The sequence below is a fragment of the Falco naumanni genome, chromosome 8, assembly GCF_017639655.2.
Source record: "Falco naumanni isolate bFalNau1 chromosome 8, bFalNau1.pat, whole genome shotgun sequence".
Classification (NCBI taxonomy): Eukaryota; Metazoa; Chordata; class Aves; order Falconiformes; family Falconidae; genus Falco; species Falco naumanni.
The window spans coordinates 44222980-44247228 of NC_054061.1; the positions used below are offsets into that span (position 1 = coordinate 44222980).

Below are 24249 nucleotides of genomic sequence, written 5' to 3' on the forward strand. Positions count from 1 at the left end.
GAAAAATGGTTATGCCTGAGCTCAAATCAAGACTAACGCGTACAAAAGGAGAAGCCCAAAAGCAGGGGGGGCTCATACACGTTCATTCCCAAATGGTGAGAAATGATGTATAACACACCTCTCTTCACCAGAAATGCTGTATAAAACCGTTTTCTTCACCAGGCCCCATTTCTCAGAGCACAGATGGAACTGCACTTGCAATTCATTATTCTGGGCAACGAACTGAATACACAGAGACGAGCGCGGCACTTAATCTCAGTGAAAGCTATTTAACACTACCTATGCCTTTACACGCATCAATTTTACTTCTTGCTCCTAACTGCTGCTCTTCACAGGCTCCCTGAACGCTGCCCTTCCCCGACGGCGCCCCGCACCGCGCGCTGAGGGACCCCGGCCCTGCGGCACCGGGCGCCGCGCCCCGCGGGCAGCGCTCGTGACCGCGCCGGCCCTGAGGGAACCGGGCGGCGCTGCCTGAACGGGCTCATCGCCGCCGCCGCCCCGGCACAGCGGGGGCCGCTCCGCCGCCCGGCGCTGCCCCGGCCTCTCACCCGGGTGCCGTGGCACATCGTCCCACCCTGCCCCGGCGGGCCGAGGCTCCGCTCCCGCCAGGTCTGCGGGCCGGCGGGACCGCCGTGTGGGGTGGGGGCCGCGCGCCAGCCGAGGGGGCTTCGAAATGGCGGCCGCCATTTGCCGCGCGGTCAGCGGGCGCTCAGAGGCAGGCGGGGGCTGTCACCTCTCTGAGGGAGCCGGTGCTGGCGGGGGTCGTCATTACCGCCGGGAAGTTGCCTTTCCCCCGAAACCGAGAGAAGGCTGCTTTCAGCTGCGGGGATCGCGGCAGGGCGGGGAGGGGAAGCGGCCCCCGCGCTGCCCGCGGCCCGGTTGAGCGGTGCGTGCGCACTGCCGGGGCAGCGCCGGTTCCCTGCCGCCGTGTGTGACGGCTAGCTGTACCCGTCTTTCCAAAACCTATAGGTAAGCAATACTCAAACAGGAAAAATCAACGTGATTAAAAATAGAAGATAACTACAAGGCAAGGAGTTAAGTAGGTGTGACACAGGCTTCAGGCACATCGGGATAAAGCCGTGAATAACTGAAGAAGTCTCTGTAAGTTCCCTAAATACCAAAATAGATCTGGCTCTAGTGTGTAGTACTTTAAGTGACCTACTAGTAACTAGTGAACTGTGATATACATTGCAAATACTACAATATTTGATAAGTTACGTTAAGCAAATATGTGTCCTTTTCTCCCTTCCTGGTGCACACAGGTATGCAATTATTAAAAGAATGGAAAAGGTACTGTTATCCAGAGACAATATTAGACACAAACCAAGAAGAAGAGGCTAACTTAAAACATCTTTCAAGTTAATTCTCTGAAGCAGCGCATTCAGTTCTGTGTAAATACAAAATGTTTTTCAATTTTCATATTTAAAAGCTAGTTTTCATTCTCCCCTTCAACATCTGCGCTTTGGAATTCCAATCTCATTGCACTGTGAAAACCAAGGAATGCTGTTTTGTTCTGAGGTATTTTGAAACTAGTACGTGGGAAGCTATGTTCTTGTACAGAAATTTCTGGTAGTATGAAGATGTATAATATTGATTCAGTGTTAGCAAATCAGATGTAGTTACTGAGGTGTTTCTGGCAAAAGCAGTGAATTGCTTGTATCTAAACCTACGGTGGAGTCTTGTGGAATGTTCTGAAAATACGTGGAATCCATTTTTTAGACCCTTTTTATACCTCCAAATTGGAGTCCCTCTCAGTTCTTAACGTGCAATTTCAAACTGCAATGCATTTATTTTTCTAAATTATATCCTTTAATCCTCTAATGTTAATCTAATTTGGTGTAAATTACTGACATTGATTGCAGCACATAAAGTAAAAATAGAAGAGTTCACCCAAGTTTTGTTCCAATGTGACTTGAACCAGCAGAGCTATTTTTCTCCTGAGCTAAGATTTTCATATGGTAGTCTGGCTAGAAGGCAAGGTGCATATAGATTTCTCAAAGACATTTCAGACCCTTTTAAAATGGAAGGTCAGTTTAAATGCAAATGGATTGTTTTGGAAACAGGGAAGATGTGAAATACCATGCTGGTACTTGCTGCTCCATGGTGTTCTATGGTTAGGAAGCTGTAGGAACATTATCTGCAGCAATAAATATTTGTGCATGTTGGAGAGTGAGGCTTCCTCAGAATTATGTGCTGCCCTGTTGATGTATGTGTAGTAAATGATTTATCTAGTACCATCCAAAAGCCTTGATTAGAAGAAATATTGTACCTATGTTATTGACTTCTAAATATGGGGAATAGAGATTTAGTGAGCAGTGCAGTGGCAGTTTGGTTGTGTTAAGAGCTGCCAGCAGGACCAGTTTTGCAGTGTTTTTGCCAAATGCATTCAGAATAAAAAGTTCATTGGACAAAGACAACGATTCTTGTTCTACTAATGACTGGAGAGGCTCGCTAACAAGGGGCTCTCGAGTGCAAACTTGTCTGAGGAGGAGAAACATTTGTGTCAGAAGTTACTGTCTTTACCAGCCTTCTGCCACCAGCATTAACAAAGCAAGGCTTCAGGATCGATGCACCACACCAGAAACCCGAAAAATAACTTGAGAAACTGCTGTAGTTTAATTGTGCAAAATTTCGGGACAAAGAAAAAAAAAAGAATTTTACCCTCTCTGGGGAAGAGAAGTTCTCCAAATAACACATTGTGTAAAGCTGTACATACTTCCCTTGTGTCAAAGTGGGGAAAGCTGAGTGGCTGTGGCTAGAATGCCACTACTCTGGGTTAAATGTCTGGCAGAGTTAAGGCTGAGCTTTCCCATCTTAATGCTGCACAGCTGGCAAGAAGCTCTGCTGAACACAGCTGAGAATTGGCCCGTGGTAATGGCATGTGAGGAGGGCGGAGGAAGTGTGAGATTTCTCATTCTTTGCTGCTGCATTGTAAGGAAAAAGGCATGTCAGTAGCCTTTTGTTGGCTGGTCCTCTTTTTCTCCACCCCTCATCCAGTTGTTCCTTCCTCAGGCACTGACTGTACCCTGCTGCAGGGAGAGGGAGTACTGATAATATATGTGGAAAAAGGATACGTTTGCAGAACTACACATTTGAAAATGCTGGACTGAGTTAATTTTACAATGTTTATTCTGAAACAGATGAAAATTCAGGAAAATGAATGCATCTCCTGACATAGCATGATGCAAACTAATAAAAGGAGTAGCTTTTAGTTGGAAAGCGTGTGTGAAGTATAAATGTCTCCGAATAAGGGAAGAGTTAAAGCTAGCACATGTACTTTTGCATCTTTCACTGTTTCTCGGCCCTTGTAGCCACTACTTTCTTGGTCAGAATATTAAGAGAAAGTATAAGGCTGTGCTTGCCTGCTTATCCTGACAGCATTATGGTTAATGACAATTAAAGTAGCTGGAGTCAGTTTTCTTTTCCTTCTTCCTGTGCTGATTGATAGCATGTTGACAGTAGAGAGGGTGTGTTTGGTACACTGGTACATTTAGCCCACCTGAGATAATGGTGTAATTACTGCTATCATTCTTTTCAGGCAACCGTTTATCTAACATTCTACATGGACACTATATTTTTTGACTTTGCATGGACCTTTCTCACCTTACACACAGTTTCTATGATTCACAAGAAAATTCTGTCTCTTTCAGTCTCCTGGTCATGCCACTACTGCAGCAGAAACAATAGGGAATCATTCACCCCTCTAAGAGCAGTGCTTGCACTAACCCCCAGAGATTTCTGTGGTAAGCAACCTGAAGCTCTTGAAAGGGATGTAATTTCCAGGGGGTCAAAGCCTAAAAGCTTCAATGGTATATTAAGATGGGCATTTTGATGTAAAAAAGATCTGCTTGTATTTAATCTGCATTGAATTATTATTCCCACATTGTGTGCGGTGTCTGAAAATTATGTATTCAATAGCAAGGTTGATTCTGTAAAGCGGGTAGCACCTCTGTTAATAGATATATACTTCCTGCCTTGTATTTAGCTGGGCTTTATTCACAGAAGACAGGAACTAATTGTCCATCTTCCTTTGTGTCTAAACATGAGAGCCAGCCACTTGACTTTTGGCTGCCTAAGATTCAAACCTGGAGGGAGTTCAGAGCAAGGTATAAGAAGGAAAGATGAATTTGGTACTTAAATGGAGTAAGCAAGTTAAGGCACTCAGTCCCAGTTTCACAGAGGCACCACGCAGACAAAGAGAGTTTCTGCTATGTCCTTTTCCTGAGTGATGCCCCTGTCCTGGCTCCACATGCTGGTCCTACTTTCTCATTGTTGTAAATGTCAGTTTAAATGTCCAACTTCCATGTGGATATTCACATTTTAATACTTAAGATGAGTCCTGTGTCTCCCACCCATAGAGTTAGGAAGCTGGCATTTAGATGCAGAAGTGTGAAGTGTCTGAATAGATAATGTTGCTTTTTTGAATGCTGTCCTTATCATTAGTGTCTGCTGCATGGCATTGAGACTAATAAGAATTCTGCAGAACAGAATACAGAGGAACTAGAAAATTCTGTCTTGAGAGGAGAAATTGCTGTCAATTTTTCCTTTCATCCTGGCAAGGTTTCTCATGTTGGTTGGTACTTTCTAATTGCTATCAGCAGTATCAAAAGACACAAAGTTATGTAAAAGAAGTTCCAGTCTTTGCCCAGAAATCCATAGACTTCATTCCTGCTGTGCGGTGCCATATTCAGAGTTAATTGGATGACCCAATTTTAAACCTGAAATACTATATGAACTTAGAGACTGTATCAGTGCAATTTTAAGTTGCTTGAAGAGCACATTTACAGTCTTGAGTACAAAAAACTGGAGGGCAAACTCCAGTGTTGGAAGCACATTAGCAGTTAATGCCTGAAAAGAGAGATGACCAGTGGAATGGGAAGGTACACAAACAACTATATGATAAAAGCAAGATATTTCCATTTTAGTCAAATTCTGCTTTGTAAGAGACTGGAGGCAGTGTAAGCGACTGTGTTCATTGTTCCTCTGCACTGCAATAAAGCATCATTCTGCTGCTTTCCATATGCCATTTAGTGTTTGAAACAGATCAACTGAGCATGAGTTCAGGAAACTCTTAAGTTCCCTTCAAACTAAATCAGACTAAGTTTTGAATTTCTGTTTCATTCATCATGTGCTTTTGGGACCTCCTCATGTTCTTGTTAATAATTCAGCCTTTGCCTATTCTAGGTTTATTGTTCAGAGAGACAGTACCTTTTGCTGAGTCCAGCATATGGCCAACAGGAGCTATGTCAGGTGAGGAATGCAACCTTCAATTTTTCACCTTATTCTCTTTTGTTGTTAATCAGCTTTGGAAAAGAACTATAATGCATGCAGTCAGGTTCATTTATGTCAATAACTGTTAGCTTGGGTAGCCTGTTACTTTGAAACAGCTGGAGAAATGCCAAAGATCTCAAATGTCTTGAAGGCTGTCAAGCTTTTGCTTTTTATGTTTGTTGTTGCAGCAGCTGAGAACACAGCAAGTCCTGAAGCAAACTGGATTAGGTAAGAAAGAATTTTTAAATGTCATCTTCTATGGCACCCTGGAGAAAATACAAATGTATTGTGTTGTTCTGACTCCCTTCCCACAAAATAGACGAGTCCTCGTCTCATCCTCGTCTCATCCTCGTCTCATCCTCGTCTCATCCTCCTAACACGTCCTAATTATCTTAGAGATGGTCAGCTAGTAGCTGTGAAATGTTGCTCTGCTTGCAGCTGTATTTCTTAATGGTTTTCTTTTTTTTTCTTTCTCAAGTAATGAAATTGGAGCTGTCAAGCTAGGCAAAATAGCTGACTTCCAATTTTGTCGTAACACCAAGAACATTGTGAAAGTTACTACGAACATGTGATTAAAAATAATGGTTACTGACTGTTGCTTCTCAGCCTGGCCTTCATACATTTGTAGCAACACAGCTGTATTTGGCTCAGGTTGCACTAGAAGTGTTCATTCCATTCAGGAACATTCCCTAAGGGTAGAACTGCCCTTGTGATTGTGGCTTTTTTAGCCACATCTCTTTCTACTGCTGTTCAGAAACTGCTTGCTAGAGAGAGACTTTTGAACTGAGTGGTGCATGGTGTGATGAGATACAGATCTCTGTGACTGGTAAAATTCTTAGTTATATTTACTAGGGAACTCTTCAGCCTCATCTCTGAAGGAAAATAAAGTGCTTAGTTTCTACAGGCCTTACCTGTTAGGTTCCTTCAAAAGTTTGTTACAAATCGTACCTTAAAAGCTTCTAGTCTTGAGTTATGAGTCTGTAATGTTGATGTTTTTGATGATGGGCAGTGCCTACAGTACTTGAAGAGGAATAAGCTTTTTCAATCTTGATGCTATAAGAAGGAATGGGTTGTGAAGAGTCCAGCCCGTACTGCTTTCATTATAACTCCTGTCTGAAGAATTGACTCATGGTATACTTTTTCCTGCTTGGGTTCTTTGCCAAAAAAATAAAATGGTAGCTCTGTTTCTTATCAGGATTCATGGCCCTGTCAGTGTCAACCTATTGTGAAATGATACCCCAAGGATTCCATTATCAAAAATTTTAGAAAGAAAATTCAGTTCACTGAGAATATTAATTCTGTATGTAATAGTTTCCAACTAAGGATTTATATATCTGCTGCCTCTTTTTTTTTTTAGAAAAAAAAAAGTTCATGTGTGGAGTTCTTAACGTATGTGTATAGTAACAAGAATAGCTCTTTTTAAGTCAGTCTGATAATGGAGCTAATGGCAAGACAGTTGGCACTGTTGTGCTAAGGTGATCTTCACTCTTGCAAGACAAAATATAGTTAGATTAGCACATTTTTGCAGAGGTATGCAGTTATCCATGTGTATAAAAATTTGACTCCTATTAGCCAGCAGATGCCTGTGCCCTTGACAAAGCTGTCTTTGCAAGATAGATATATCTGTAGAATGTACAGTGATCTATACTGTATGCCACAGTTTCCTCTCCAAAACACTTTGTGACTTGCAAATTTATAAATGTTTTGGGGATCAGGTGGAGGATCTTGCAGTGCTGCAATGATATTTACTCTGGTAAGGCTGCCCTGAGGCCCAAGTGTATCAGATGGCTGTAGTACCAAGTAAATCCTCTACTCTGTCCTTGACACAGTTCCAGCTCTACCATGGATGCTGTACTGAACTTGTAGGTATGAAATTGCACCTTATCTTTGCTGCCTTCCCAGCCTCTTTCTTACATTTGGACCCAGGTATGCAAATCTCAGATAGAGCTTGTTAACCTCAGTTGTGAATCAACTTGTTCCAGGTGTGCTGTTTTCTATCTATGGATTTTGGGAAACAGAAGGTTTTTGCAGAAGATTCTTTAGGAGAACTCTGTCACTAATAAGCAGCATACTGTAAATGCTTTGGGTAAAGGCTTTATAATACCCTGTGGTGGGGGAGGTATCCTGCAAAGGGGGAGGGCACTTGTTTTACCGTGGGCTGCTTGAGTCCAGCTGCAAGGCTGACACTAAATACAGATTCGAGATTTATATGGAAATGGTGTGTTGTACGCAAAAATAGACTGGGCTGTTATTTAGGTATAAGAAGGCAGAGGCACCTCTGTCTTTTTTTTAGTGAATAATGAAGGAATATTCAGGGAAATTTTTCTTCCTGGCATTGAAATCTGAAACAACAGAAAGTGCCGCTTAAAACTAAAAGAGTGCTGTCTCTGTTCTTTTTTATTTCCTGGGTAGGCATGGAACTAGAAGACTGATGCTGATCCCAAGGGGGATCTTGTCTTTATGTTTGACTACTATTTGGAAAAAGAAAAATCCCATCCATTGTTTCATAAATATTTCCTGTGCAAGCAGAACTCTGCCAGGTGGAGAGTTTCCTGATTCAGGGTTCTTTGCTACTTCTACCCTCAGCTTAGGCATCGAGCAAATGTCAGGGAAAGAGAGAAATGGTTTATGATAGCTCAGCTATAAGAATAATTTGTTCTGCTATTTTGTGACCAATACTATTGCCAATTCTTGTCTTTTCCATGGTCTCTCTACTTCTACTCTTCTGTGTTACCCAGCCTAGCATGAGCTGAAGGGTAGAAGGGAACCATAGTTAATTTGGGCCTGAAAGACAGGCAGGGCTAGAGGTTTCAGAAATACTTTTTTCTTCAGGATCTGTCCTTCCATCCTACCCTGTGTAAATGTATCCAAAATTATCTAATTGGCAGTAGATTTTAACACAAAGTAAGAATTACCATAAATGGAGAGAAAATGGAAATGGAGAAATGGCTTAATATGGTGCAATGATTTCCAGAGAGAGTTGTCTCTTAGCATTAAGGAGACCTGAGGGACAGTCCACTGAAGACTTCCAGGACTCTGGCTTGGTAGAAGGGGGTTTGCTTTCAAATGCTCAGCAGCTCAGCCTAGATTTTGCAGGATCTGTCATCTTATTGAGGCATTTATTTTAAAAACTGTTTTTCAATAGTTGTTTTCCGGTACAGTTGCCTTTTGATTTGGAAGAAAGATAAATTACTGGAAAGTTCCCTGTGCCGGTTATTGCATGCTTTTTAATATATTAAATTTGAGAGGAGCCAGCAAAACCTGGAGGTATAGGGAGAGCAGAAGCTCTGCGGGTTCCTAATCTCAACATATGTCAGCTAGGTAGTCTGGATGCCACCTATGTAACCAGTATCCAGATACTTCACCTCTTCCATGGGACAATCCTGTTGTGTTTGTAGCATGTCCAAACAACCTGTCACTGAACTATTCGTTACATGGTTGCATTTGCTCTAAAGAATCAGTGTAAAACCTGTTCTAAAAGGACAAGAAAAAAAAAAATACTAAAAGCCCCATTTCTGATACTGAAAGTACGTAGTATTGATGTTGCTAGCAGTTTTCCTGGGTGTATGGGGAATAAACTTGGACAGAGTGCATTAAACAGGAGGAGTAATAGGAAGTGTAGAGCAGGATGGCAGTTTTCATGTCTCCTTGTAAGTTTTTTCACACTATATTTTAAACCTGCTGGCGGGCTGAATAATAGATGTGATTAATTCCGCCTCACTTGTAAGAAGAGGGCATGTTTGGTGCACATCTTGTCTTCACTTGTTCTTTCATTGCTTCTGTCAATAGTTACATGGATGATCTTTATACTTGGTGTGTAGCCTGTGAAGTGGATATAAAGACCTGTCAGACTACCTTTTCTAATGCATTTTCTTCTTAGGAAACAAACCTAACATAAATGTCACCTGCACTATGAGCAATTGTAGCAGATGGAACATTGAATTAATGGCTCTGAGAGGCAAGCCAGGAAAGATTATGAGATGATGTAAATATGGTAGATATGATACATGATTCAAAAAATTTCCTGTGATTAAAAATGAATTCAAGAAATAAGAGTATATCTTCAAAAAGTTAAAGAGTATTTAAAAATCCCTTGTCTTTTTTACTTCCGGAAAAGTATTAAAAAAACATTTGCAATTATGTTTTTAGCAATAATCGTCTATTAATTTAATTAAAAGGACATTTTTCAGCTGTGGGCCTTAACATTCTTTTGTAACAAATATTCTGAATATGCTTAAATGTAGGGAATTTGTTTATAAAATATGCCTGGTATGATGCCTCATGTTTTGTGGTAAGATCACTGTCTCAGTGAAAAACAATTATAAAACTAAACTGGTTACTGGATTGATAATCATATATTGTCATCAAACGCAGAGGAAGGACTGGTGTTAGTCAAAGAAAGTGACTTGAATTTAGCAACTGATAATAAATAAATAGGAAGGTGGTGTTAGCACAGCTCCCGTGCTGGAGTTTCTTTCATAGGTCCAGGGAATGGAAGCTATTTATATGCTGGCAGAAAGTTTGGAGGGTCTGCAGAAGTCAGCTAACATTAAACTAGAGAAGTATGCCAGTGACTCATGTAAGCAGGCTAGGTTGCTTTTCACTGTAGCGGTAGTTTGGCCTCTTTCCAGTTTCAAGAGCGAAGGCCTATCACGACTGACTGTAATACCGTATATATTGTAATACAGAGAAACTAGCTGGTTTAATAGCTAGACAAAAGGTGGTGATTTATGATGGCATAAGGTTGCTCAGCTGAGAGCTTCACAGAGTTCAGCAGCACTGCTGAGAAAGTGTGCTTGGTTTCACACTCCCTCATAGCAGTGAAATGGCTGCTGTGAAATGAACACCTTTTGACCAATCTGTGAAAAGGCATTTACAACAGAAAATTCACCCACTGTCTGAGCTGGAAGGTGAGCGCTTTTTGTGACAGGCTGAAAGACTGGGGATGTAACATCTACAAGGAACAGCTAAGAATGTAACCTAGAGTACTTGTTAAATCAGGTAATATCCTTTCACCTGTGAACAGTTGTGGTGAAGAGTCCATGCCCCACTCCCCGCTTCATAAATTAGAGTGATCTTTACACATGTAAAAGGCACATCTTTTGCAAACTGATTAGCTCCGTGCAAATCAAAATGGGAAAAACAGCATTTTAGCCTTCAGAGCTACAGTGTGGACAAGGAGGCTGTAATGCTGCTGCTTCTTCAAGGTATGCTTCTTGGTACAGCTATCTTAAGTTTTCCTCATATTTGCCTCCACATGCTGCAGTCATTCCTCGTGATTCCTGGTAAAGGTGTTCCTGAAGTGGGAAGTCATGGGGTGGCTCTAGCTCCCAAATACTAGTAGGTTCCCGTTTTCAGGGAGTTCTGTGGAGTTAGTTACTCTGAGTTTCTCTTTTGACTGGCAGTATCAGCTTGCTTGACATCTGATTAACTTGTATGTACTGCTGATAACACAGGCATATGTAAACTCAGCTATTGCACAAACTCAGGTATTTCAGCAGAGTTTCTGTTCAGCTCTTATTTGCATTTTACCATTAGTTAACTGGAAGAGAATAAAGGGAATATTAACCACTTGGGAAGGAAGGACTACAAACAGCTTTTTGGGGAGCAATGACAGAAGCTCTGATAACAAGCACATGAGGCAGTGATCTTAAATCTTAAACCAAAGTGAAATTGGAAACTGTCTGGCACCAAGAGCCAGCAATCAGCACTGTACAGTAAAGCAACACAAGGGCCACAAATGAGCTGTTTGAAAGTCAGGAAGCTGGCAGTAGAGTGGGACCTGCTGAAGCAGCTGGAGAGGGACAGCAATCAGCACCACAGTGCTGCAAGGGCTCAATAAATTATTTATTTACTTGGTGGAGCTCTGAAGGAGGAGTTTGCCTTAATTACTGCAGTCCCTCAGAGGCACAGAGGGAAAGAATTCCCTGCACACAAGTGTATTTCTAGACCTGATCTGTAAAAAGTCATGCTATACTTTTCTTCTGAAACAGATCTATTGCTGTGGCCACACACCCCCTCTCCCTGCCAGTAGCCAGCTCTTACAGTAACATACCATTCCTGGGGCTTTCACCTTTCTCTGTATTTTCATCATCCAGTTGGTTACTGTCTCCATGTTCACAATCTTTTGTAAGAGGGACCCTGTTCATTGGTTTGTTGTTGTGTGTGTCCCCCATTACCCACATGGTCATGGTACTTTTGAAGTGCGTTAGAGAGCAAGTTTTGCCTTTTCCTTTAAGAACTCAGCTTTGTTGTCATGCTTTCCTGTCTGTTCTGAATGTAGTCTGTTACAGATATATACTCTGCTTGTCTTAAACCAAATAATTAATAATCAGAAAATTAAAGGAAAAATGACATACAGTTATGCTTCTGTTTGTTTATGAATGAAAAGTGCATGGAGTGCTGCCACAAAGTTACACTGATACCTTCTTAAAAAGTAGTTGCAAGAATTGCTGCTCCTGGGACTATTTCTTATAAGGAATGTAATGAACATTCTTCTAGCACTGTGAGAACTTTATTGTAGTCTGTTTTTAATAGTTGTAAGGTGACCTATGGGGTAACTTTCTGTCTTTATTTAATCTGACTTTTTTGAGTCTTAACAATAGTACATCTGGAGAGATGCAGAAAACATAGCAATGTGAAGTTTTAATGATTAAAACTTCTGTAAACTTTGGATGGTGCAAATATATAAACCTTATTTGTCTACCTGAAATATGGAGTCATCTTTCTAAATAAATTTAAAATATCTCCTGTACTGTGTTCTACAGGAAAGAGAAATTATTAGGGGTGTTTCAGGAGGCATCTTACTCTAACATTCAGGCTTAAATGAAGGAACTTTGCTAGTTCTGTACTGGATAAAAGTGAAAAGGCTATATATCTCCTTACTAAACTAAAGTCTTGATGACAAACAGGTGTGAATATTTAATCAGCCAGAAGAATACTTCATTACCATTCAAACTTAGTCTTATGCTTTCATGAACTCCAGAGACTTACAAATCAGAATGATTTTATAATCTGTGGCAAAGACTAATTTTGTTAAATGATATATACTAAATTGCCAGAATTTTGCAAAAGCTGTTATTAATAGAAGAAAGAAAATAAATTTGAAAATAGATTTTAGGAGAGCGGATTTTTTTAAAAGTAGGTCCTGAATTAAGGTTCTAGTGTGGCATTTTGTGTAATGAAATATTGGTTGTCTTAGTAGTTACTCAGTTAAGAACAGTATGTCCTTATGGCCTCAACTGCTTGCATATTCTGCATGAAGGAAGAAAAAGAAAAAAAAAAGTTTGTTTACCTTAAAATATTTGCCTTACCAGTTCCACACCACACTCCTTTTGATTTAAATGAACATTATCTATGTAAACAGTATCTAGCGTAAGATAAAGACATTAAACTTTAATCTAAGAGTCTATGAACCCTAACAGTTATCACCAGGCAATGATGTAGCATGTGTATCTTCATCTGTCTTCCTTTAAGCAGGTGAAAATAGTGACCATGAGAAAAATGTATCTGACTCATCTGGTAATAGGGCTGTTGGATCTCACTGGTTTTGCCTCTTGATATGCACTCAAGGATCTGTAGATCTGTAGGTCTTCCTACTCTTTAGTTTGAAAAACATGCAAGGTTTAGCATGTTCTAAGGGAGGGTAGCCTGTAAAAAGGCTTGGGTAAAGTGCTAGTAGGCCCTCTGCAGTTCTGTGAGGGCACGTGAGATGAGAGCCACCGGTGCCAGTGAGGCAGCAGCAGCAGTAGTGGCCTTTCTGAGCATGGGGTGTCCAGGCAGGACCCAAGCCAGGCAAGGGAGTCAGGCCCAGCGATGGCAGTTGGGGTCGGCTGACAGTCCAGTGACTGCCAGACAAGCCTGTGGCAACAAGGCAGACTCAAGGTCTGGCCAGTAGACCAAGTGTGCAGATTAGGGTTTGGGTCTGGGTGAATGGGATACCTGCTTGGGCAGAGGCATGGCTGTAGGATAGCTCAAGCAGGGACCAAAGGTGATAACCTCAGGTTAAATGCAGCTCCCAAGAGAAGCAAATACCCTGACACTGCAAACTTCCACAAAATTATGTAGTCCATTGTGCTGCATATGTCTCTTTGCATGTGCTGGACACCGTTTAGTGCTGGTTGTTGCCATGGATAAGCAGTTTTGCATGCTGATCTTGCTTGAGTCAGAGCTCACATGCTTGTCTGCTGCAGGTCTGTTTTCTCCTAATAGGTGGGGTTCCTGAAAACCTTTGTGATGTCAGAGTACAGCCCACTCGAGTCATTCTGTCATGGGTGAACTTCGGCTGTCTTGTCAAGGATTAATTCTGGATTTTGTGGTAGTTTTCTTTTGAATGATCATAAGATGATATTTTATCAGGGACATCTAACTTGTAAACTTGCGTGATTGTCTCTTTTAATCTTTTGACAGCCACATTTTTAAAGCTTTTCTTAGTACACATAATGAAAACAAAACATCTGATGGATTTCTTTATTACATGGAGTACCATATTCCTTCTGGCTTTGTGACATAGTGCTGTACTTCTTTTCTACATCTGAATTAGCAAATACATCAACTGCTTCAGAATCTGACTGTCGTCTGAAAGTTTTTCTTCCTTTTTCACTGGCATCCAGTAGAGGAAGGCAGAGAATGATCCGTCGTTTACAGCTCCTAATTTTTCCTCCTCCTTTTTGTTCAGGAGGCCAGTGAATCATTTCTGAAATCACTATAGATCTGAGGTCCTTGGAAGAGAGTTATTATTCAGAGAATAAGTCCAGCAGAATATGGCTTTCTCTAACCTGTCCCTGTCAGATGGGTTGGTTTGGGGTTTTTGCCCTAGAAGCTAAGATACATGAATTTGCAGTTTCAAAATCACCAGCCTTTGTACTTTGTGGCCTTTTTCTGTCTGACTTTTATCAGTAGTGATGAGAGGAGGTCAGGGTTCATAGTCTGTGATGTTATTTCCTAGTGTTTGCAGTAGTACTTCTACTTCCAGACTCATGAGAGTAGTGTCTCACCTGTGCTCTGGACTGAACTAGACAAGGGGTTTGTAGTCTTACCATGGAAATGCTTTGTTACAGCATCCCTCAAAAATAGGATTGCATGCTAAAGCAGTATCAAACTCCAGAAACTTTCATTATTATTACATACAACCTCTATTAAAAGACTCAGCTAAATGAGAGACATGCCTTGATCCCATTTATGCGTTGGCTTAAAATATGGTTGTTAATGTACCACAGAACAAATATATAAAAATCTAAATGTTGACATAGATAGGCTTCGTCTCTGAGGTTTGACCATCTCCAGCTAACTTTATGCTTCACAGTTTGTGAAAAGTTGAGCCAAATGTGTGTAATCAGTAAAGTGTGTTATGGGGCAGGTGAGGCTCTTCATGTAAAGCCTAAAGCCATCAGCCTCTCCAGAAGGTGGCAAGCAATATTTCTGTGGAGGAACAGATTACTCCCTTCTTAGATACATGACTAGTAGTTTGTGGTTCAGGGGAGCAGACAAAGGCAAATTGCCCCAGAGATGGGGATGGTTTATAAAAGAAAAATAATTGCCGAGGTAGGATTTCCTTATTTGAGGGTGATATGATCTGAAAAAGAGCTGTGAGTTTATTAGATAAGAAGACCCTTCAAAACTGGTCTGAGTCTAGGACGGACGGATTGTTTCTTTTAATTTCTATTATCTTGTGACATTGTAAATCTTGGTAAACTGCATTGTTCATTATGGATGTAGCAAATAAATCCTTTCATTAGCTGTTTATGCTGACCTGGTTTAGGTGAGGAATGATATCAATATGACCAGCTAACTTCAAGGAATTTGTGCACACAGGCTCTTGCAGTGACGCTGAAGTACTCTCAGGCAGGCAGCAGCCTAAAACATTTCTTAGCAACTGTAAAGGATAGTGGAGTTGCACAGGCCAACGCACAAGCCAGTGACTCAGTACCTAAGAAGAAGGCAGATTTCCGTTGCTGAAGAGGATACCTCTCTGGTGTGCTAGTGAGAAGCCCAAGGATTGCAAAGGAGTGTAAGATGTAAGAGGATGTTACTGCAAATGTTACAAATTGGAAAATCAGAGACAGAGAAAAGTGAGATACTGTTTCTAGGGTACACACAAAATCCTTCTGTCCAGGACCTCAGCCAATTCCTATACCATGCTTTCAAGATGGAGTTTCTTCCAGCTCCTGGTAGTTGCTTCCTGTATGGTGGTTACCTTCACTAATGTAAAGGTTGAGCAGACTATTAGTCTGTTAGGTAAGCATGCCTCTGAGATAACATCCCATTTTTAGAATTAGTTCAGTTTTCATTAGTGAATTAACTAGACATATAAATATTTATGACTATCTCAGATTTCTGATTACAACAGGAAATAAATAATTCATTATAGAAAATTACCTTTGTAGAATTGATACCACAAGGATATAAATCAGATACGACAATTTCCAAAAAAGTGGCCCAATATATTGAGGTTTGGAACACTCTCAAGTATGTTTTTGGTGCAACCATTGCTGTTCTAAACTGGGTAACAAAACTTCCGTTGTGTGAATAAGTAGTCACGTGAGAGTCTTTTTACAGAAATGTGCATATAATATAAATATATTGGTGGTTGGGACTATTTAGGGAATCTATATACAACATATGATTTCTGTTTGATATTGGGAAGTTTCTGTGTGTAAGTATCGGACTGTTTACAAGCATCATTTTGAATCATATTTGCCTTCTCTGTTGTACTTCTGCTTTGGTAGGCTAGTTGAAATAAATTTTGCACCTGCAGAAAGCTAAAAAGAATAAAATTTAAAGATTGATGAGTGAATGGCATAAAATAAAGGATTGAATACTCTGTGTGGCAAGCCAGTTACCAAGCTTTAAACTTAAACTGAGAGGCCGTTTTGGTCACATAGTGGGTCTGAAGAGGAATCAGGCTAACAAGGAAGGCTAGAAGATTGAAGGAAAGGGATCCTTATCAGCCCTTTTAAAGGAAAATGGGCCTCTCTTCTCACAATACAGGTGCTTGCTGCAGAAATCAGGAGGAATGGCTTAGAAAAGAGCAATTGCATTTCTGAGTTCAGAGCAGAACTCAGAGATTGACTCTTGGTTATAGGGAGTTAGCTGAAAGAGTTTGAGATATCAGGAAGCTAATGCAGTGAAGTTTTAAAACAAGGTTGTTGGTTTTTTTGACTGTTTATATATGTTCGTTGCAATAGTTGAAGGGGCTTTCAGAAACCCTGTTAAGTTTGCGCATATATCTGTTTCACCTCTCACACTATAACCTTGTTGTGGAGCTCTGAGACAGGGTTTCATGGTACTGGAGAATGAGCTGCCAGTATACCTCTGTGGCTGGCTGAGCTGGTCCACACGAATGTGTCTGACAAGAGAAGCCAAAATGCATGTGCTCTGAGCCTCAAGGGACACATAAATATAGCAGTTTGCGGGGCTGCCTCTGCACGGTTACCTGGGGACAGCTGATGAGACTTCTGTGAGGGTTATGGCAACAGAATATTGCTATAATGTTTAGAGAGATGTAGCTTGGGATGCCTGTGTAGGAGATAGCTTTCAATACAAGGTATTACTATTGAAAGGTACTCCATCCAATTTGTAAAGAAGCGTGTATAAAATATGATTTCTGCAGTACAGGAAGAGAGTTACAGTAAAGAGTATCTCTTGAGTTCTCCTAACACCTAGGATTGTATTTGAAATGTAAACTGTCTTTATAATGCTATGTAGTAAAAGGAGCATCTTAAAATAAGATAGTAAAATCCTTACACCACATCACTCATACCCTGTAAAGATACCTTTCTTGAGTGAATAATATCAGATGCTATTTTGCCCATCATGCTTTTATTCTAATTAAAGCTTACTTTTTTAGTAGATGCTGTCTTCTTAAACAGAGGTAGGAACTTGGGGGTTATTTGCAGAGGGTATCCTCACTGAGGAAAAGTGACCTGTTGCTATATGACATGATAGAACAAAGGCTGTAGATTAAAGCATTGTTAAAAATTCAGTGCCAACATAGCGCTGTAGATCCTGCTTCATACTGTGTGTGCAATCTAATTTACTTCCTTTTATGGTGAAAGCCTTAACTGCTTTTTCAGTCCAGTGCTGCTTGTGGTGACATACAAGTATGTTATCTATTCACTCTTTCTTTGATTTGTTGAATGGTATCACAAAATGTTTTCCTCTTTCCGAGTTCTGAAGACCCATAGTATTGAACACAGAGCTTTTCCATAAACTGAATAATATGTGAAAGAAAACTGAAAAGCTGCTGATGAACTGCTAAAGGCTGGTTATTCCAGGTCGTAGTTGCTGTACCCGGTGCATGGTTACAGTATCCTTACCTGTCATGTTTTCTCTTCCTAACTTAAGTTCAGGCATTCCCTTTAACTTTCTTCAGGAGCATCTGCAGCAGCGGAAGAGTTAATCTGGGAAAACAGACCGGTTTGTTACTTTGTTCTGTGTTTAAATTCTATTCTGAAAGTTCATGGGTGACTTTTGTTGTTGTTGTTACTAAATTGTTCTCTCTTCCAGATCACTGCTTTTGGAGGTGTTAATCTCCCTCAAATCCCCTGAATCAGTAGGAATTGAAATTGATTAGTGCTTCTCAGTGTGAAATACCTGGCAGGAGCAAACTCTGAGAATTTTTGCTTGTGTCCATATTGGCATCTGCTGTTTCTCCTGTGGTGAGAAATCTCCTTCAGTGGGATAGCTCAGTACTTTGGTAATGTGTTTTTTGTATTAGTGGACATTAGGCCTGTATGTAAATTGCGCAGACTTTCACGCATCTTCCCTAGTGCAATAAAGACAAAGCAGGTCTTTCTTATTGATGACCATATATCAGAATGTATAATAAAGTGTACCAAGGTCTAAATTATTCTTTGAAGTTATGGAGCCAGACTTTTTACTGAATGATATCTGAGAGAATCAGAGTACTGCAGCAATGTTGTTTGCTATACAAGTCACAATATAAAAACACACGAGTCATGAAGATAAGAAAAGATTCATAAGTTATTATATTACACTGTGGAAAGCTATTTTCACTTTTTTTCCCTGAAACTAGCTTCCCATCAGAGTTTGCTAACACATTAATCTTTCTGCTTGCCTTAAATATTAACAAATTGTAAGGTCTTCTTTAGGTTCAGATCAGCAAAAACCAAAGTTGTTTTTGTTCTTCTTTGTAGATTAAGGCATTATTAAATAATGTATACAGGTATAACAGCTCTGAGCAGCTTCCGTGTGTATCACTATCTGCCCTTTTCTTTTACCCATCTGTACCCCTAAATCCTTAACTGATTTTTCAAGTTCAGTAATTAACTGTGAGTAGCAGTGGACATTGACATTGTCCTGCCACTCTTTGTCAGTCTTTTTGGCTGGGAAGATGTCAAGCCAATTCCTTGTGGATTTGACTTCGTCTTTGTTACTGAACTCAACTTAGATGGTTATAGACCCAGATAGCATAACCCGAATAATACATTTATAATTTATTAAACTTAATTCTTTAAAGGTTCTTTTGATAACTGCTCCATGAAGATAGCTGCTGAAGGAAGTTTAAATTTAATGGATTCTATCTCATATGCCTATTATTATTTTTGAAGCCTGTTAGAGAAGAGAAATTATGCAAATTGATGTCACGCTAGGCTACTGCACACATGCTGGTAATGCATAACAACTAGCTCACTGATGAAAATACTTAATCTTAAGCAAGACTCATTGTCAGCACTAAGTTCTTCGTATCATGGTTAACCGTTTATTATTATTTTTCTTACAGATAAAGGAGAGTCTGTTCTTATTAGAAATCCTCATTAGAATAAAACTGCTGTAAAAGTAATACTGGAGAACTATAGTGATGAATTATGATTGATTACATTATACAATTAAGGTATATTGTGAAACAATAGGAAGATCCCTTCAAAAAATTAAGTAGTTGTTGCCTCTCTGTGAATGGCTAAATGGCTTTAATTCTTCAGCTCCTGCACGTAAAAGACTTGGTGAATAGATCACACTCAGGATCAATTAGTTTCACAACAGTCTTTACCATTAACAAAGTAAAGCTGCTAGGATTGAACCAGTTTATCTGTACTCTTCATGACAGCATTTTAAGCTTACATGTACTGCATTGTCTGTCTAGTACTGGGCATAGGAACCAGTACGCAGAACACACAGTTCTGTGCAGCACTGGCCAATACAGGCGCTCCCTGTGAGGAAGCTATCTTAGCCCTGAAGAATTTCAATACCCTTAGCAGGGCAAAAATGCAATAAAAGGTAGGCTGGTTTCAGAAAATAGGTCGCTAATGTAAGTTTGCAGTTTTCTCCTTCCCAGTTTTATCCTGCATCTGTCTTAGATTTCTTTTTCCTCATCTGTACACAAAGCATGTCAAGCTTTTCTGATTAGACTGCATTGAAGAACGTGGTTTTGGTCTAAGGGTCATCATTCTATTATAGCCATTCATCCTTCCATTTTAACACCAACACATACATTTTGTTTGCCCTGTTCAATTGCTGCCAAAGGAGGCAGAGAAAACCTTCTCAGGTATTGATTTTTCACACATGGGGACTGTAGCTTGTAGTCACTTTATTTGCCACCTGCAGTTTATAACTGAATGGGCTCATGGCATTATAAACTTCATCTTAGCCCTGAGATCCCAGCCTGAGGTGAAATTGATGTGTTAGCTGTTAGTCATTTGTAACTACTTTAATGTATTTTGCTAGTTGGAATTCTCTTTATATGGCTAATATAAATAGCAATTTTGCAATAGAAATGCCACTGATCAGAACATTCTGTTTGAGTTATTGATCTTGACTGGGTTTCATATATTTGGATCTAGCCTTGGATAATAATTTCCGCTTAGTATTTTTTTGGTATCTCTGTTTTTCATTGTTACATTTATAATGTAATAATTATGAACTATATAATGGTAATTGACTAGATACATAATTTTATTCAATATTTGACCCTCAGAGTTGTAGATATGAAACTGATCAACTAGCAGTCAAAGAAATGAAATGTATTATAGTTCCTCATGAATGATCAGGGGCTTTATTTCTAGTGGTACTCAAAATTTCACTAGAACTCTTTGTTGCTTTCTATGTTAGTAGCAAGATATCCTTTACCTCACAGGGTAAAACAACTTTGCAAAAACACTTGCTTTACCATGCACAGGATGTGATTTTTTGCAATAACTTGAAGCTCAGCAAAGCATTTGGTCTTCATAATTTAATACAATTTTTTTCTGTTCATCCCAGCTTCCATTATAGGGTTTTTTAAAATACACAGTACCTCCCAGAAACCTTGGAAGTGTCATTTTTCCCTTAATAATACATTTTGCTAATTTTGTATTGTTCCACCATCATGCTAAGAATTCCAGCTTAGCTACAGCAGATGTTGTCTTTTGGGTGTATCAGACGAAAGAATGAATGATAATTATTATGATGGTATGAAATTAATAAGGTGAAAACTTATCAAATTAGTTTCACTGCTTATGAAACAAGTTGCTTTGTGGCTTGCTTAGTTTTGTGAATTGCTCTTTACAAATCTTTTTACTCTAGCTACAGTTCAGCTTTTGGGCACGTAAAATTAAGAGAAGTTCAGCTATGGCAGACCAGAATAAATCATGTTGTATCTATGAAATCATCTGAAAATGAGTAGAATTTAATGGTTCTGACAGAAACAAATTTTATTACTAATATAACATCATTGACATCAATGAAGATTAATTAGAAGAATCAAAGCACCAAGAAACTTCCTGGAGTACTAGTGATCATTTTTATTAAAAAAGATGAAGCGGTTTGAGTTCTCCCTCATCTTCAAGACCTTCCTGCTCTAGAAACCTCCAGTGGCTGCGAGTTCTGTTCTTGATTATGCAGTAGATTTGAGGCAGTGTTTAATTTAACTTAAAAGTTCATGGGTCCATTCTGTGCATGCTAAGCAGATCTCTTTAATATTACACCGTCCCATTCAACTAGAAAATGGCTTGAGGTGAAGCAAACTGGTATGACTGTTGTAGACAACAGATGACACAAAGCCAGTGGTAAGAGAGAAGCAACTTCAGAATGAGTTCTGGGAAGCAGGAAAAAACTTAGATGCAGTTCTGAAGGGCCCAAGATGCCAGTAGTGCTACCAGAACCCCATGGAAGACGGAATATTATCAAGAGTGTTGTGGCACTTGCTTGGGAGTCACAGGATGAGGTGCTAAATAGTTCTGGAGTAAAATAACTTCTTTCAGCAGTGCCTCCTGATCTGACACAGGCCTTCAGGAAAGACTGAAAATGCATGCCCCATAAAAAGCAGTGTTAGATTTGTAGGGGAGCTGGTCAGAGGCCAAGCTGTACTTTACCTTTGCCTACATGCATTCTAGATCTGTTTGTTTACAAAACTGGCTGATTGTGAGGATGTATCTGCCCACCCAGACTACTCTTCTGTTTGATTTATATGAACAACATAGAAATGAGCAATCATTATTGAACAAAGGTTAATGCTTTACTCATAAATATACAAGTAAAAAAAGAGTTTACTTTAAAAAAAATGTTATACAACAGATTATGATGCAATAAATCTAAATGAAAACATGCAACTGGATTGTTTGGACAGGGCACATACATCTTTCCTACCATGCATACTCCAGGATATTCATGGAGAGTTTTCTGGTTTAGACTCAAACATTTGATCCAAGAATTTGAGTTAATGTTACAATCTTACAGCTGCTTGTGGTTTAGGAGTGGTGGTGTGAGATTTTCACTGTTTGATTAAAGTGTTCAAAAATCAAGTTGTTTTTTCTCTTTATTTCTAGAGAATGAGGTGACATCTAGATTTCTGTGCCATGATGTCAGTAGCTGTTTTGTGGTCAGTTTATTATGGTTGATCCTAGGAATTGAGTTGTGTTTTATGCTGTGATGAGCTGGAAGTGTAGACAAGGGAGCAAGCATTCACAACGCTTTCCTCAGACCTAGTGTCCAAACACAATCTGTTGCCACTGGTTGTCAATCTGTTCTGGCCCTGTGGCTCATATTACAAGTCTAAAAGCTTAAATTATCTAGTCCATCCATATAGACGAAGAAGAAGGAAAGAAAGCAACAAAGATATTCCCAAATTTAAAGGACTTCATGTAGAGAAAGGGAGTGTATGTAAGCACAATCTGTAAAAAGTTAAAGAAGTTTTAAGTTGGGAGAACATTTTTCCCAGTTACATCCTCTCCATCTTCATTTTGAATGAACACCCACTAAGTCAGTTTCATGGTTTGTATATTCAAGAGACTTGTTCTGTGAGCTGAATTTAGCAGGAGTGTTTTCAAGGATCTACCTTTCATCTATGAACAGCAGCAGTTCTATTCTGGATTGTCCTATTTTTCCCTTACGCTGGCATAGTGAAAAGATGTGATCAGTTGAAGTATGGTTCTTTTTGTTTGTAGGTTGTATAGCATCAATAACAGCTTTTGAACATACTTTTATCCTTCTCCTTCATCTCCTTCTATCACTGACCTTTATCCTGGGAAGAACTATGCACATCACATTCTGCAGTCTCTCTGAGACCAATTGAGAACAGTTACAGGATAGTATGTTGATGGATTCTTTTGTATGCTTCATTTCAAGATATTGACATCCTCTTTGTTTTAACCTAGCCAGTGAGAAACAGCAGGAGGAGACTAGCAGAGGAAGCTGTTCTGACAATTGATTTTCTTGTGCCTTGTGGTGGTTCATTAACTCCTCTAACAATTGCTTCTTAGGTAGCTGTCTGGGTGTGACCATTACTAGCCAGCAGAATAGGGGCTGTCATGGCCGGGTGAAGCCATAGCTGATAATGTCAATTTTACCTGCTGAATTCTTATATCTATGAGTTATTCATTTAGTATGGAAGCAATATTGAGCTCCCTACAAATAGTGAAATATCTTAATTTTTAATACGACATTCTTACTCTTACACAGTATGTGTAGATGCCGGAAGAGTACAAGCCAGCTGTTTCACAAGAGAGACAAGAGGGGTTAGGCAAATAGAACATTGCAAAAATTAGCCCTGTGCATGAATTGTTCATTTGGAAACTGTATGTTCAGTTTTGTTTCACTAGTATTGACTGGAATCCCTAATGGCTATATTAGAATTCAAAACTGTCTAGTACTGTAAACCATGAGTGTTAGAAAGCAGCAGGGTGGAGTGAGGCTCTTACTAATTTCAAAACCTCTATGGATGTCTCAGTTTACTGCGAGCTAGAAAAGGGTGTGTGTTGGAAGGCAACAGGCAGATTGCTGTTGAGTAGAAGTTGAGTGAGGCCGTACTGAAAATAAAACAGTAATTATATAGCTATTTCTGGCACTGTTTTTCTTGCTTATGAGTCCCTTTTGTCCCTATAATTTCTGAGAAAGATAGTGGTGATAATAAATTTGTGAGGAAAAGCTGCTGATTTTATTCCAGAAGTAATCGTATCATTAAAAAATATGCATGTAGTTATTCTATACAGGGTTTGGGCTATTTGTTTTGTTTTCACAACACAGGTGAAGATCACAGTAGAACTTCTAGGACACAATGTAATTTTCCAGATGGCTATTTTGAGGCTGTTTAGAGCCCTGGAATACAATTGGAAGGCTGTAGTTCACAGACTGAAAAATTATTTGTGCACTGTCCATAACCTGTATTTCTTTTATGTTATCATTTATATCAAAAAATACACGTAGATTATTTTTCTTAGGGATACTGTTAAGGAAGGGATAATACTGTGCAATCATAGATTCTAATGTTAATCTTACAGAGAAATATTTTCTTTAAATATAGATAAATGCTATTTGCACATTTGCCTGACTGCCATCTAAGTTAGTCTGTCATGCCTGGTCTGACTTAATTTGTTTTGACTGTTAAAGTTATCAAAATAGAAAAATCCAGATGTTATGAGGAAACCAATGAAATGTGCTTTATTGATAGAGAATATATTTTTTCATGGATGAATGAGAGAAACCCTGCCAATGGCTGTTTGTTAATAATTTTTTTGTCTTACCCTATTTTTTGTCTTGGTTGAT

At 39.5% G+C, this 24249-nt stretch overlaps 1 protein-coding gene across 11 annotated transcripts in view; it reads left to right on the top strand.

The window, feature by feature from the left end:
• The first annotated feature begins 524 nt into the window (after nucleotides 1–524).
• Nucleotides 525–24249, top strand: part of MYO3B (myosin IIIB) — a 207275-nt gene continuing 183550 nt past the window's right edge. For 2 of the 11 annotated variants that reach the window (XR_005829436.1, XR_005829437.1), the window contains exons 1-4: nucleotides 531–1101; nucleotides 3651–3743; nucleotides 5185–5250; nucleotides 5460–5499. Coding sequence is in view for 7 of the 11 variants with exons in the window: in XM_040604665.1 (XP_040460599.1) it covers nucleotides 5244–5250; nucleotides 5460–5499 (47 nt within the window). In the remaining 4 variants the exon portion in view is untranslated. Of the gene's footprint in view, nucleotides 1102–3650; nucleotides 3744–5184; nucleotides 5251–5459; nucleotides 5500–24249 lie in introns of all 11 variants that reach the window. The other 9 variants (XM_040604658.1, XM_040604663.1, XR_005829438.1 and 6 more) reach the window with 8 other exon arrangements.